General features: G+C 38.0%; 1 protein-coding gene across 2 annotated transcripts; it reads right to left on the bottom strand.

Moving 5' to 3' along the window:
• Nucleotides 1-488: 488 nt before the first annotated feature.
• LOC121950684 (NACHT, LRR and PYD domains-containing protein 3-like) lies at nt 489-14,503 on the bottom strand. 2 transcript variants are annotated; one of them, XM_088079816.1, is made up of 12 exons: nt 14,382-14,503; nt 14,190-14,297; nt 13,979-14,071; nt 13,743-13,868; nt 12,240-12,344; nt 11,985-12,063; nt 10,814-11,036; nt 8,749-10,540; nt 7,056-7,229; nt 6,382-6,555; nt 6,226-6,272; nt 489-4,529 (listed from the first exon to the last, which is right to left on the bottom strand). In XM_088079816.1, exons 1-12 carry the CDS (start codon nt 14,501-14,503, stop codon nt 3,991-3,993), a joined length of 3,582 nt encoding a protein of 1,193 aa, XP_087935942.1. In that variant the 3' UTR covers nt 489-3,990. The 2 variants fall into 2 exon arrangements, with proteins under 2 accessions (XP_087935942.1, XP_087935943.1); XM_088079817.1 differs by lacking the exon at nt 12,240-12,344.
• Nucleotides 14,504-14,917: the final 414 nt, after the last annotated feature.

The raw sequence follows: 14,917 nt of genomic DNA on the forward strand, positions 1-14,917 counted from the left end.
TGAACACCGCACAGGGCTCGTGCTGTGGTATGTGTCCACGCGCGCGTGCGTGCTGGTAGTGGGACCCCTCGTCAAAATATTGCTCCACGAGGGTGTTGGGCTGGGTGTGTTTACGTGACATTTTAACAAGTCCTGTTCTGCGTCCACATGCATTTAAACCTTTAACCCCTTAAAACCTGGATAAACATCACTTCTCTTGTCATGCATTGAGACGCCTTCCACAAATATTTAACCCTTTGAACACTGAGAAAACAGTTCTGGCGTCTTCATCGAAAACATTGGGGGAAAAGGTCCTAAAATTTGCAAGATTTTGTATATCTAAAAAGGCCAGAGACAAATTTCAAGGGACTATATTCAAAACTATTATAACTGCATATGTAAAATGTTACAAAATCATTTTTATTTTTAAACACCTTTAAGAACATTTCCTTGTTTGTTTTTGTTTAATTTTCTATTTTTTTATTTTATTTTTTGTGCTAATTCTCAGGTTTTTTTTTTGTTTTTTTTTTTACTTTTTACTTATTGCTTGCTATTTTTTAGGGGGAGTCATTTCTTCTTAAGTTGCTCATTGCCTCCACCTCGTGTTTTTGAAAGAAATCAAGCTTTTTGAAAAAAAGCAAGCAAAAAACAAGCAATTTTTTTCATTTTTCAAAGGATTAATATGTGAGCAAATTGGACGGACTTCTTTTGGAAACATGAGAAAAAAGGCAATGAGCAACTTGGCAAGAGATGTCCCACAAATACCTGAAAGCATTAAAGTATTTTAGTTTTAAAAAAGATAGAGGGAAATTACTAGACATTGATAATAATAAAAACAAAAAGTAGGGAAAAATGTCTAGACTATATTCAGGGCCTATAGTGTTTAAAATAATAAAAAAATATATATATATATGTAACTTTTACATAGTTATGTGTCTTTACAGAAAAAAAAGTGTTTTCTTTTCCTGTTCCTGTTTCTGACAGATATCAATCCAGTTTGCTCAAGTTTCAAAGGGTTAACTGGTACAACAGAGAGTTTCATCAGGGTTTAAAGAGCAGTTTTTAAAGATGTTAATTAAAAACCTATTATGCTAACTGAAATAGCAGCTGGGGGCAAATAACAACAAAAAACTTAATTAATAAATGAAATTAAAAATTAATAAAATAACACTTAATGCTCTGTTAATCAGCTAATGCTTCCACCTGTACCTGTATCTACTGCTGGGTAGTTCAATTTATCAAAAAAATATTATGCCATATAAACTTGTCATATGTTCAGTCTTAATTTCTTAATTTCTAAAGAACAAACTAAAGCTGTCAGATAAAGTAAAAAGTATAATATTTCCCTCTGAATCGTACTGGAGTACGGGCAAAAAGTGGCATTAAAAGAAACAACCCAAGTGAGGAACCCCAAAATCTCACTATTAAGTACAGTAGACGTTTTATTTACATTCAACCTGTGATTTAGGAGGATTCCTCCAGAGTGTTTTTAAAACCTCCGCCACAAAATTGGGCATGTTTTACACTCCACGTGACACTCCTTTTCTCTGGTTATAAAGAGAAACGCACAGTGTGGAATTTGTCACCAATGCACAAACTGCAGGAAGTGAGACGCGACTTTTATAGAGGTTATCTGACTTTACGGTGACGTGGATCCCCTTTCACTACCTCATCTCCTACTGCGGGTTAAACAGAAGGAAAATCACAGATGTCCATTAGTAAGGTTCAATCTCTGAAGCAATCTGACTTGATTTCTTTCTAAAACGGAAGAAGGCAATGAGCAGCCTAAGAAGAAATTACCCAAAAATTGGCAAAAAAAAAATTTTGTCAAGAAGTACAAAAACATAACTGAAAGATAGCCAAAAAAAGGAAGGAAGGAAGTGCTAAAAAAATAGCAAGAATTCTGCAACATAATTTTCAATATATAATTTAAATATAATTTTCTAATTTTCCAAAAGGAAATGAGTTAAAATGTGCTTAAAAATAACAGTGATTCTATAACATAGGTTTACATATGTAATTATGATCTTTTTAAATATAGTTTTCTAGATTTTTTTCCCCCTGGCCTTTAAAAAAAAAATTTCTAAATCTACAAAATCAAGCATTTTTTGGGACATCTTTCCCCCATGTTTCTGGAGAAGAAATCAAACTTGTTTGCTCAGGATTTAAAAGTTTAAATACATGTGAAAGTTGAGTGGACACAGCACAAAAAAGTGATGTCAAAAGAGTTAATACTACTTTTTAAAAAATTAAACATTTTACAAAGAAGCTTGAAGACGAGCAGATGGAAATTTCCCCCCTGAGGTCGTCATGGTGACCTGCACTGTGTTAATCACACTGACCAAAGACTAAGATGTGATCGCTCTTCGGATATTGCTTTAAACTTGTTGTTCCAGTTAAAACGGTCCGTTTGGACTGGAGGTTTTACTGGTTCCACAAAGGTCCACAAGTGAAGAGAAAGATCAGTTTCAGCAGAGGAGAACGGAGGGATTTTTGCAGCATACTCACACTGCCATCTACTGGTGAACGATGAATCACAAACAAAATAAAACTTAAATTGTAGACTATGACATCTATTTTCTGAGAATGAGGAATAACGTTTCAGTAATACACTCTGCCAGCGTCTGTCAGCCTGTCCACTGTGTCTGTGTCTATTATTTACTTTGAAAGAACAACTGTCACATTTTGCATTTTGACGATGAAACATGAGAAAACACAAACGCAGTGTGCTGTAACTACTGCAGGTGACCACTATGACCATAACCTTTTATGTAACATACTTTCATATATCAGAATTTGAATAATAAGAGTTGCATGTTGTGTTGTGAGAGAAAAGAAAAGTCCCCTGGTGGTGTGCTTCAGCCTCTTGTGGTCAAAATGAGTATTATAAAAAGAAACACCTAGAAAAATGAGCGTTATTTTCCTCCTGAAAAATCTTTTTTTTCACCGGTGCCACACACGGAGAAAACATTTTTTTTGTTTCATGTGTGGAACCAAGTGATTTTTTTTTTCTTGCAATTGCAATTTCACTCTATTTCACAAATGAAAAAAATATTTTTTTGAACTTCGAAAATGGATCACCAGAAATACATTTTTTCTCACTTGCCCCTCAGGGCTTCCATAGAAAACAGCAACGTCACACCATCAGTTATACTGACCAGTGGTGCAAACTCTTTCACTCAGTCACTAACGGAGTTTCGCTTTGATATGGCTGGCCTCGCGAGCTGCGATCCAGCCAAAAACGATAGAGAAGTACAGTGCTAAATCAGTGGAATACTCCTCTGAAGTCAGGCCTGACGTGCCCCTCACTGTCAGGAGTTTCTGCAAACTTGGCTCGTTTGAAGAGCCATTTTTAGCCTTAAGATGTTTTGTGAATGCGGCACCAGGTTAGCAAGTCAGCAAAAGTTGTTTTTTCAAACTGTTGAAAACACCTTTTACATGCAAATATGTACTGCACGCTTTCTCTCCCAAGACAAAAAAGATACGAAAACTTAAAGTATGCACTTAGTTTGATGAGCAGCTCTTTTGAATCTCTCTGGTTCAAATTTAGTGAAGCTACACTCTAGCTTATTTGGTAGCAGGTGCTATAAACGATAAACATCCTTAAAAAGTTCTTTGAACATTAGATTAGATCTGTTGCCATGAACCTGTTTTGACTGTTATTTAAGGCATATTGTATAAACTGTCAATCAATTCTGTGTTACTTTAGTTCACTTCAGTCCAACCCATTACCAAACATTTTTCCCTTCGTTTTGGAATTTAGGGCCAATAGATCTGTTTACATAAGTATAAAAAATATATTTTGATAGCAAAAGATTTGGGGTCAGATTGACCCAAAGGATAACTGGGCTGGGTACGCTGAATTGGCAGAGGGATGGGAGATGATAGACTGCCTCCAAAAAATCAGAATTCCCAAATGTACAAAATCATTAAAGAAACTGTACATGCACTAGATAAAGGAAGAAGGCTACCTGCGCCATTGTTTCTGTACAAAGGAGGAAGATTTCTTTCTCACACTGAACACAGAGTCACTGAGGAACCAGGAAACGCCTCAGACTTAAACCCAAATCCAAAGCCAGGATACAGAGGTTCAGTGAATGTGGTGTTAAAGGTGTGGAGGTGGATCAGTGTGTCAGAGAAGACACTGAAGAAGGACAAGATGCCAGCAGGACAGTCCACATAGACTGCCACTCTGTCAGAGACAGAGAAGGATGAAGATGTCTTTCTGTTATTGTGCCAGACAGAGGAACCATCATCGGAGCAGAGCAGACTCCAGGACTGGTTATTCCCTCCGAACCAGCAGTCATCTCTGTGCCGTCTCCTGCTGATTCCTCTGTAAGTCACTGCTACACACACCTCCCCTTTCCATTCCACCTCCCAGTAACAGCGGCCAGTCACACCATTCTGACCCAGCAGCTGCCAGCAGTCAAACCTCTCCGAATGATCGGGATACGACTGCTCTCTCTTCACCACCGTCACCTTGCGTTTTTTGTCAGACAGTTTTAAGTATCTGTCTGCTGTGTTTGTGTCCAGTGTGAGTTTGCAGGACCCTGAAAGAGAGAACCAGACATAATACAGCAGCAGCTGATCAGCAAATACAACTGTTTAATTTTCCCCCCTATATTTATCAGTATGTTGTTAAATTTTAGTGTTTTTTAAAGATGATTAAAATAATGTAGCCAATTCGACAGTCTTTGAATATTGTAAACATTTAGTGGCAAATTTACTAACAATGGGCCTCATGCAGCAACATTCTTTTACATTTTTCTTACATTTTTTCTAAATTTTCTGGTAAAAAAAATAATATATATATATACATATACATATATATATATATATATATATATAATATAAGAGAAGTCAACTCCAGATGCACTCTTAACTCTTAACCACCCAAATTTGCTCTTACCCAGGTGTGCTCTGTGATGAATCCCACTTTATCCTAAGTCACCTATTAGCAGAGGTAACACCTCCTAAACTCTATATAAGGGCAGATTTTGTGCGTGTGCAAAGACTTGGTCACATGCATAAGACTGTAGAGGTGGCACCAAGTAAAACTGGAGGAAGAGAAAGAACTTCTGCATTAGTGAGACCGATGTAGGCCTACTGTAAAATAAACTTAAAGAAAATAAAATGTGATTTCATGAAGGCACATTTAAGTAATAAAGTAAAAGTACACATGCAAAAAGGTTTAAATAAATTTAATAAATCAAAATAATTAAAAGAATTAAAGATCTGAAACCATGTTTTTTTTTGCATTAAAGATGACTTACACAAAAGAAATAGTGGCCAATTAATTTTTTAATGGATCAACTACTTGTTGCAGCTACACTTGTATATTTTCATTTATTTTGATTTGTGTGAAAAAAAAAAGTTTTGTTTTCTCTTGGGGGAGTAATTTTTTTTGGGGGGGGGGGCAAAAATAATTTCTTTTTGGGGCAAGAAAATTTTTTTGGGGGGGGGGTAAGAAAAACATTTTTTTTCTAAAGTAAAATAAGGATCATTTTATCAAGTGTTTCTTTTTGTAATACTCTTTTTGACCACAAGAGGCTGAACTGCACCACCAGGGGACTTTTCATTTTGAAAACCAAATTCTCATTTGTCCCTCAGGGCTTCTGTAAATAATAGTGGAGTAAAACGAGTAGTGTAATAGAAGTGGAAAGTGGCATGAGATTAAAATAATCAAGTTAAGTAAAAGTAACCCTTAGATAAGTACAGTACAAGTAAATGTACTTAATAACAGTTCAGCTCCATTCAGCAGAGGGACACACAGCAAGTGAAATTACAATAATTACAATGAATAGACTGAGTATAGTAGTATCCCTTTACACCTGAAATGTGATAATCCAGTCATTATAATTCCTTTAAAACCCCATCTAAATTTGATTAAATGATATTAATGCATTTATAATTTTCCTCAATTATATAACTTATTTTTCTTTGTGTTGGACAACAATTTGTGGACTGTGAGAGCGAGATGTTTTTCTCTTATCTTGATCAGAGTGCTCTAGACCACTCGTACAATTTTCTCTGACTTAAGAGAAAAGCAAAATTAAAAAAACATAGGTGAATCCCAAAAATCCATGGGTGTTAACAAAATAAGAACGAATCCTGGATACGAGCAAACAAACATAAGAGAACATTTGTTTTTTTATATATAGTTTTTTTTTGCATGAGGCCCATTGTTGACCGTGACTTGACCGTGTGCTGACCTTTTTGCACGAATCAAACTGAATCTACACTTACACTTCCTCAGACCACGTGTCAGTCTCTGTTGTCCACCGTGGTCCACCCTGGAGGAGGAAACACAGCCAGACCAGCTCATTCTCTCATAAGACATTGTTCCTCAGTTTGCCAGTGTAATGGAGAAACAGTGTGTGTGCTGTTGTTGTCTGACCATACCTGAGAGTGTCCAGTCTCCAGTGTGGATCCGTCTTTTCAGAGGACAGGAGCTTCACTCCTAAGTCTCCCGGGTGATTGTAGCTCAGGTCCAGCTCTCTCAGGTGTGAGGGGTTGGAGCTCAGAGCTGAGGCCAGAGCAGCGCAGCCTTCCACTGTGACCAGGCAGCCTGACAGACTGAAATGAGGAAAAAGTCAATACAGCAATGTACTACAATAGTACTGCAACACTGAAAATAAGATTTAGTATGTCAAACAGGGAGAAACTCTTTCTCTTTCTTTTTTTGTATTTTTTTTTTACATCTTTTCCTATAAAATCAATCAAGTCTTCTGTGTGTATCTAGCACTGACTGGCTGTTAAACACTATGATGTCACTGCTACAATAAGAAATTTCTCTGTCACAACGGTCTAACAGGTTAACTGTATCATTGTGTCGTATCTCAATAACTTGCAACTCATTTGATAATGTATGTGGGGTTTCTTTTCTGGTCTGTCCTTTTTTTATTTTCATTTTTGTTTTTTGTTTTTTTTTTGCTGTTCTGTTGGTGTGCTTTTTCCCCATCATATTCTAATACTGCTCTAAAAATCAATAAATACATATTTTATTGTCATTACATAATTATTACATGGAAGACGCATTTAAATGGTCAGCTGATAACAAACAGGCAAATCCTGACCTGAGAGTTTCCAGTTTACAATGTGGACTTTCCAGTCCCTTTGACAGCAGCTCCACTCCTGAATCCTGCAGGTCGTTGTTACTCAGGTCGAGCTCTCTCAGACTACAGGACGGGGAGCTGAGGACGGAGGACAGAGCTTCACAGCTTCTCTCTGAGAGGTTGCACCCACTCAACCTGAAAAAGAATTAAGACAGAATCAAAAGCAAAATGTTCAACTTTAAATCTTTTGCTTTACTTCCTGATAATACTGATTCTTCCTGTGATACAGTCATAGCCAAAAATATTGGCACCTTGCATGTTCTTTTTCAAATAATACACAATTTCTTTAAGTACATTGTGGAATTGAAACATATTTTGTTGTCCACATATGTATTTGTTTGGGTTTGCCCTGAAACAAAACCAAAAAACTATCTTAGACTCTCGGGTAAAGAAGCCTCTTGACCGTCTCGGAGAATTCGTGGCGTTGAGAGGTCTCTGACTGTGGTTTGTGCTGATGCACAGAACAGCAGTCTGGAGTACGTGGCCCTCTTAGAGGCTCTGAGCGGCGTACTGGAAAGGGTAACAACCGGGGTCTCCATAGGTCTTCTAGGGGACTTCAATACTCACGTGGACAACAATCATAACAAACACCATGTTGGTGTTTATGGAGGTTCATAAGTGTACTTGGTGCCAGAAAAACCAATGCCAAAGATCTATCACAACTACCTACGACTGCAGGTGCACTCACTCCTTACACTCACTAATGGTGTAAACTATAAACTAACACAAAGAGGACATAAACCAGCATAAACCACGATGTGCTGAACAGACACGTTATAAATCCTGACAAAAAGTGACATTTGCATGTATGAACATAAAACAGCAAACTTAACTGCAAACTAAAAAACACTCAGTCCAGATCTGGGACTGATGGGAAATACAGGCTGAGTGATTTCATTGCATCGAAAACATTGATTTTAAAAGGCTAAATGGCATGCTGTGAATTTTGTAAATGATGATGCCGCTATCTTTTTTCATTTATTTTAGCCTTTGGACTTTTGCTCTTGAGTTATTGGAAATGTTCAGCATCCTCCATCAGCTGTGCCGTGATTCGAGACTACTAGCTTAAAAATACAGGTAAAGTTTGTTGATGTAATGTGATCTCAGCTGTACCAAGATGGAGTAAACTGAGCATTTCTGTTTGTATCTGCTTTATTTATTTAGTTGGGAAACCTCACGATGTCTTGAAAGCATAAGCACAAGGTGGCCGGCGGACTCAACAGGGACTAGAAAATGTGTCCGTTGATAGGTCGTTACAAGGGTTCGACCTACTTGCTGGAGTAATAAACTAGGTTTGATTTCATACAGGATTTTACTGATGTGTCTGATTGTTTTCCAGCGATAAGTACGTCTCCATGTATCTCCATGGAAACGGTAATAAGAGTCGCTAAAAGCTGTGTATTTTGAGAGCTAATAGCCCCAGAACTCGAATACATTTTGATTACACATTTTTATTTTGTTGGTAATAGTTGTAAAATTGTAACATAACACTCAAGGGTGTCCTTTAACGTCATTTGAGCACGGCAGTAATGCGACAGTATTTATTTTATGAGGTAAAAGGATATGTTAAGGTTCTGAATCAAAAACAAATTCACTGTATTATTAACAATGAAATAAAAAAATGTTTTTCAGCCACGACTGCACATGCACTTACAGAGCTTTGTTGGAGGCTTTGACCACTGGCAGCAGCCTCAGAAGAGCCTCCTCTGTAGCAGAGTATTTCTTCAGGTCAAACACGTCCAGATCTTCTTCCGATGACAGTAAGATGAAGACCAGCGCTGACCACTGAGCAGGGGACAGTATATCTGTGGACAGACGTCCTGATCTCAGGGACTGTTGGATCTCCTCCACTAGAGAGCGATCATTCAGTTCATTCAGACAGTGAAACAGGTTGATGCTTCTCTCTGGAGACAGATTCTCGCTTATCTTCTTCTTGATGTACTTGGTCGTTTTCTGATTGGCCTGGGAACCACTTCCTGTTTGTGTCAGAAGACCTCGTAGAAGTCTCTGATTGGTCTGCAGTGACAGACCCAAGAGGAAGCGGAGGAACAAGTCCAGGTGTCCATTTGGACTCTGTAAGGCCTTGTCCACAGCACTGCGGTAGAGATGTGTTCGTTTAGGCTTCTCTCTGACTGCATGGAAAGTTGTTTGTTCTTCGGTCATCAGATTGACTCCAGAGTTGATGAAGGTCAGATGGACATGAAGAGCAGCCAGAAACTCCTGAACACTCAGATGGACGAAGCAGAACATTTTGTCCTGGTACAGTCCCCTTTCCTCTTTAAAGATCTGTGTGAACACTCCTGAGTACACTGAGGCTGCTCTGATGTCGATGCCACACTCAATCAGGTCCGATTCATAAAAAATCAGGTTGCCTTTCTGCAGCTGCTCAAAAGCCAGTTTTCCCAGAGACTCAATCATCCTCCTGCTCTCTGGACTCCAGTGTGGATCCATCTCGGTACTTTTATGATACTTGATGCTCTTCAGTTTGGTCTGAACCACTAGGAAGTGGATGTACATCTCAGTCAGGGTCTTGGGCAGCTCTCCTCCCTCTCTGGTCTTCAAAACGTCCTCCAGAACTGTAGCAGTGATCCAGCAGAAGACTGGGATGTGGCACATGATGTGGAGGCTCCGCGATGTCTTGATGTGGGAGATGATCCTGCCGGCCTGCTCCTCATCTCTGAATCTCTTCCTGAAGTACTCCTCCTTCTGTGGGTCAGTGAACCCTCTGACCTCTGTCACCATGTCAACACACTCAGGAGGGATCTGATTGGCGGCTGCAGGTCGTGTGGTTATCCAGAGGCGAGCGGAGGGGAGCAGTCTGCCCCTGATGAGGTTTGTCAGCAGCACATCCACTGAGGTGGACTCTGTGACATCAGTCAGGGTCTCATTGTTGTGGAAGTCCAGAGGAAGTCGACACTCATCCAGACCGTCAAAGATGAACACGACCTGGAACTCCTCAAACCTGCAGATTCCTGCTTCTTTGGTTTCAGAAAAGAAGTAATGAACAAGTTCCACCAAGCTGCACTTTTTCTCTTTCAGCACATTCAGCTCTCTGAAAGTGAATGGAAATGTGAACTGTATGTCCTGGTTGGCTTTGTCTTCAGCCCAGTCCAAAGTGAACTTCTGTGTTAAGACTGTTTTCCCAATACCGGCCACTCCCTTTGTCATCACTGTTCTGATTGGTTTGTGTCTTCCAAGTGAGCCTTTAAATATGTCTTCTTGGCTGATGGTTGTTTCTGGTCTGTCTGGTTTCCTGGATGCTGTTTCAATCTGTCTGACTTCATGTTCGTTATTGACGTCCGCAGTCCCTCCCTCTGTGATGTAGAGCTCAGTGTAGATGTCATTCAGAGGGGTTGGTTTTCCTGCTTTAGCGATCCCCTCAAACACACACTGGTACTTTTTCTGCAGGTTAGACTTGAGTTTAAGTTGGCACACTACAGCACCTCCTGGATGGACAAATAAGAAGCTCAATCAATGGAGGCTTCAATAAATCTAATGAATATAACCTTTAAAACAAGATATTTCTTCTCCTTCATGAAAACTCTTCATCACATCAGATAAATTTGTGACTGCTTCTGACCCAGAGTAATTCATATATAAACAAAATATATACAAAACAAAAAAACAAAACATACCATCCTCAAAGGTGCATCAGACAAATCAGGCATATAATAAATACTATATATATATATATATATATACTACTATAACCATCTTACTTCTCTGCAGACAGTCAGCCAGCTCCTCCTGCTTCATTCTCCTCAGGAAGTTCAGCGTGATCTTCAGAAATGCCTCTCTGCTGCTCTTCCTCTGCTCTTCATCCTCCAACACCTCGTCATCCTCACTCTGACTCTCTGAGCATTCTGGGTAATCTGAACTCAGAACTCTCTGGAGTTTATTCAGCTCCTTCTTCACAAACTTGACAATGTTATCCTCCAGCAGCTGGAACAGAATAAAAAGGATCTTTGGTAGGTATTGATCACATATGATGCGGCATAGATTCTTATAAATGCATGAAAATGTGTCACATTCTGCTTAACACCAACAATTAAAACATTATGATGAAGCACACGTGATAATATATTCATCAATGTGTACCTCACTTTACGTAACAAATACAATAACTTAAATGATACTGCCTGGACTGTAATAGCACACTATGAGCCCTTACTAGAGCTGATTGTTGATGTGTGTGTAGGTGAGTATAGGTATTTATAATGCATTATAAGCCCTATCAGTCAAACTCTAGTTTATAACTAGTCAAGGGCATCAAAAAAGACCCTTTACACGTATAAATCATAAATCACATCTATGATGTTTTATGACTGTTGATATAGTGCATCAGTAAGCATTATGTGTTTATAATTGTAGTCATAAAGCATTATAAATGCATTATAATTCACAACGAATGCCTTCATAATGCATTATAGATGTTGTCTTCTTTGAAAATATTCCCCATAGTTTATTAGTTTTACTCATAATTATATGATCATACAACAAAATATGCTGACTGCAGCATCATGAAACTGTGTTCTGGTTCTGTTGAAACTCTCACAGTTCTGTTTTTTTTTTTTTAGACAAAAATCCTTGTCTGGTTTCATACAGGAAAAGTCTGCATTGATTTAAAGTACAACATCTGTGTCTGTATCTGCCTTTCACAGGCTCTGTCATGATTTGACCTTCTTTTCAGTTTTCATCAAGCTATCAGCCTTAACTTTTCAAACACGTTCTGATACATGAATGTAAAATGGAATTCATTCATAAAAATGTTATCTGAAAAAACAATCCAGGCCGAGATTAAGTTGCCAGTGCAGTGTAATAATAAAAGCCGTTTAGTAACATATGATTGTGATTTGTAGGAAATAATGTTGTGTTTGTATGTTTACACACCATAAATATGGAGTTCAGGTGTGTTTGATGCTGCCGGGCAGACTGACAACTGGGAACCTCTGATCTCTGCTGCTGAACTCTGTGGAGCAAATTTGATGACTTTAAACAAATAAGGTACACAGTGTTACAGTGGTGTGATCTGATGGATCCTGGTAGAAACACAGCTGGATCCTCCTACAAACACAGGACATCTTTACAAATCTTTCTGGGTAAGATACTGTTTATATTTAGCCATTTATAAAAAGAGTACTTTACTTGGTAAAACACTTTTCTTGCATCTTGGAGTTTAACTTTCTGATGTGGTCTATTTTCATGGAAACAGAGCTGAGTGCACGGTAGACTGGTCCCTGCTGTTTGAGCCTGACAGACACACAAACACTGAAAAATTTAAAGGAATACTGACATTCTGCTGAAAATTATTTTTACCTTTGACTGTTTTAATACTAAAAACAACAATTTAGATAAATAATTCCATTTGATCAGAGTGGAGTCCATCTTTGAACCCAATAGGTCAATACAGAGACCCATGGCTCTTCATTGATACGGAGTTGAGTGCACGGTAGACTGGTCCCTGCTGTTGGAGCCTGATAGAAACACAAACACTGATAAACGTGCAGGAGATACAACAATGCCGAAAATTATACTGAATTTTTCATTATTCTATATAATAATTATTATAAATATAATCATTTTTTCCAAGCAATTTCACTAATGGATATGCCTATTTATTTTTATTTTCTTGAATTGATTTTATTTATTTTATACATACATATATATATATATATATATATACATACACACACACACATACAGTATATGTGCGTGTATATGTATATATATGTGTGTGTGTGTGTGTGTGTGTGTGTGTGTGTCTAAAATAAATAAATAATAAATAAATACATTCAAGAAAAGACTATATATACACACACACACACACACGTACATACACACACACACATATATACATATATATATATATATATATATATATATATATATATATATATATATATATATATATATATATAAGCTCTAACTATGATTTTTGGCCAGCAATACAAGCAATACAGCAATGTAATGAAATACGTTCTGTTGACTATTGTTTTCTTTGTTGTAAAGGTGTCACATAATCCAATGGGGGATGGGCAACTAGGTGGTATGACACTAAAATAAAAATTAATTAATTAGTTCATACAAGTCAGTTCCTATGGTAATTATTCAGTGATCATCTTGTGAAGTCACATATACAATCGATCTCTCCCAGTACCTTAGAAATTCATCAGTCCGTAAACTTAATAAAAAAGTTATTCTTTCCATCCCTTGAATAGTCGTAACAATATCCATCTAGTCAGTCTTTGTCGGAGGTCCGGCCTGTAACCATTCACAGCTTTCTTGCTGGCAGCTGATAATATATTTGGTAGGTATTTATCTTGGGCCAAACGATGAGCTGCAGTGTTGCCCAGAGAGATTGTGGTAAAGGAACAGTCTATAATGCAAAAACACAAAAATAGAGTCCGCACACTAGATGATGCTGATGATGATAATGGGAGCATCATCTAGTGTGCGGACTCTATTTTTGTATCCATTTTTGTTCTGTCCAGCACCTAATATTTAACTGCTTTTGAATGTGTACGCTGGTAGACTTTTTTTTTCCTTAAAGAGGAATCAAATATCATCAAATATGTTTTGTGTCGCTTGTGTTACTTTCTGCCTTTACATGTATTAAAATTGTAACTAACTTCCAGTTTATACTCTTACCTCAGACTATCAGAGTGCTTTTCATCTTTAAACACAGTTGGTTTGTCCATGGACCAACCACTCCTGATGGACACACAACTGGGTCCAGGTTCAGATCCAGGAGAGTCTGGTCTCGCATGATGGATCCTGACAGAATCACAAACACTAATACATTCACAGATAAACTGAACTTTTCCTGAAAATTGTGTTGACTTTTGAATGTTTTAAAACTGATAACAACTGTGATAAATGATTACTTTTGTTCATACTGGTGTCCATCTTTAAAGGTTAGAGGTTCAACAATAGACCAGTCACTCTGAAAGGACAGATCTGGTCTCTCATGCTGGATCCTAACAGAAACACGAACACTGATGAATTCACAGAAAACACTGAAATTCTGTTGAACATTATTTTGAATTTTGGATGTTTTGAAACTGGTGACATCAAAATTTGAGAAAAAAATATTACTTTTGATCAAATGGATGTCCATCGTTGATGTTAACAGGTCCATCCAAAGACCAGTCACTCTTAGAGGACACACAGCAGGCTTCAGGTCCAGGTCCAGGAGATTCTGGTCTGTTCAACACACACAGATCTTTGACTGTGAATACTGATGGGGAAGTGATCTGAGTCATGGACAGTTAGAGATGCTCATCTCACCTCTGAGCTTTGGTCTGGCTGTCATGTTCCCAACACAGACTGGTTTTAGAGGGAGCGAGTCCCCCCTCTCTGTCCTCACCCTGATTCATAGCAGAGCCCAAACCTTCACACAGACACAACATATTTTTTAAAATCTATTTAAGAAAAGGGACAGTGCACACTGATGAACATTTGCATGTAAATGTGCTAGATTGCAGCCACAGGCTGGCTACACCTGCCTGCAAAACAAATTACAAACAAATTACATAAGTACATAAACATCACAACCATAAAAAATAGCAAACAAATAAGAATTAGTAGCACGCACTGTATTACAAAGTCCAAAGTCCAGCCCTGGGTCCAAGTGTTGCCCTCGGACCAATTTTAAGCAGCTCTTTGCTTGACTTTCAAATTATACTCTGGCCTGACACACAATATTTGTTAATCAAGCATGATCACTTTGCATGTTTTCCCTTCAGTTCACAATGGAAGGACTGTAATACAGCTCATAGACACGCATCAAGCAGTAACTAATGTGTTTTCATGAACAGAGAGTA

The sequence above is a fragment of the Plectropomus leopardus genome, chromosome 7, assembly GCF_026936395.1.
Source record: "Plectropomus leopardus strain MGB_pleo_1.0 chromosome 7, ASM2693639v1, whole genome shotgun sequence".
NCBI lineage: Eukaryota > Metazoa > Chordata > Actinopteri > Perciformes > Serranidae > Plectropomus > Plectropomus leopardus.

Excerpts from the sequence above, each read along its gene's own strand:
- LOC121950684 (XM_088079816.1), bottom strand. The coding sequence starts at position 14,503 with ATGTTGTGTCTGTGTGAAGGTTTGGGCTCTGCTATGAATCAGGGTGAG. Across the intron at positions 13,869-13,978 it reads GGACACCAGTATGAACAAAA|GATCCATCATGCGAGACCAG; the intron begins GTAATCATTTAT and ends TGATTCTGTCAG. Across the intron at positions 4,530-6,225 it reads GACACGTGGTCTGAGGAAGT|GGTCCTGCAAACTCACACTG; the intron begins GTAAGTGTAGAT and ends TCTCTCTTTCAG.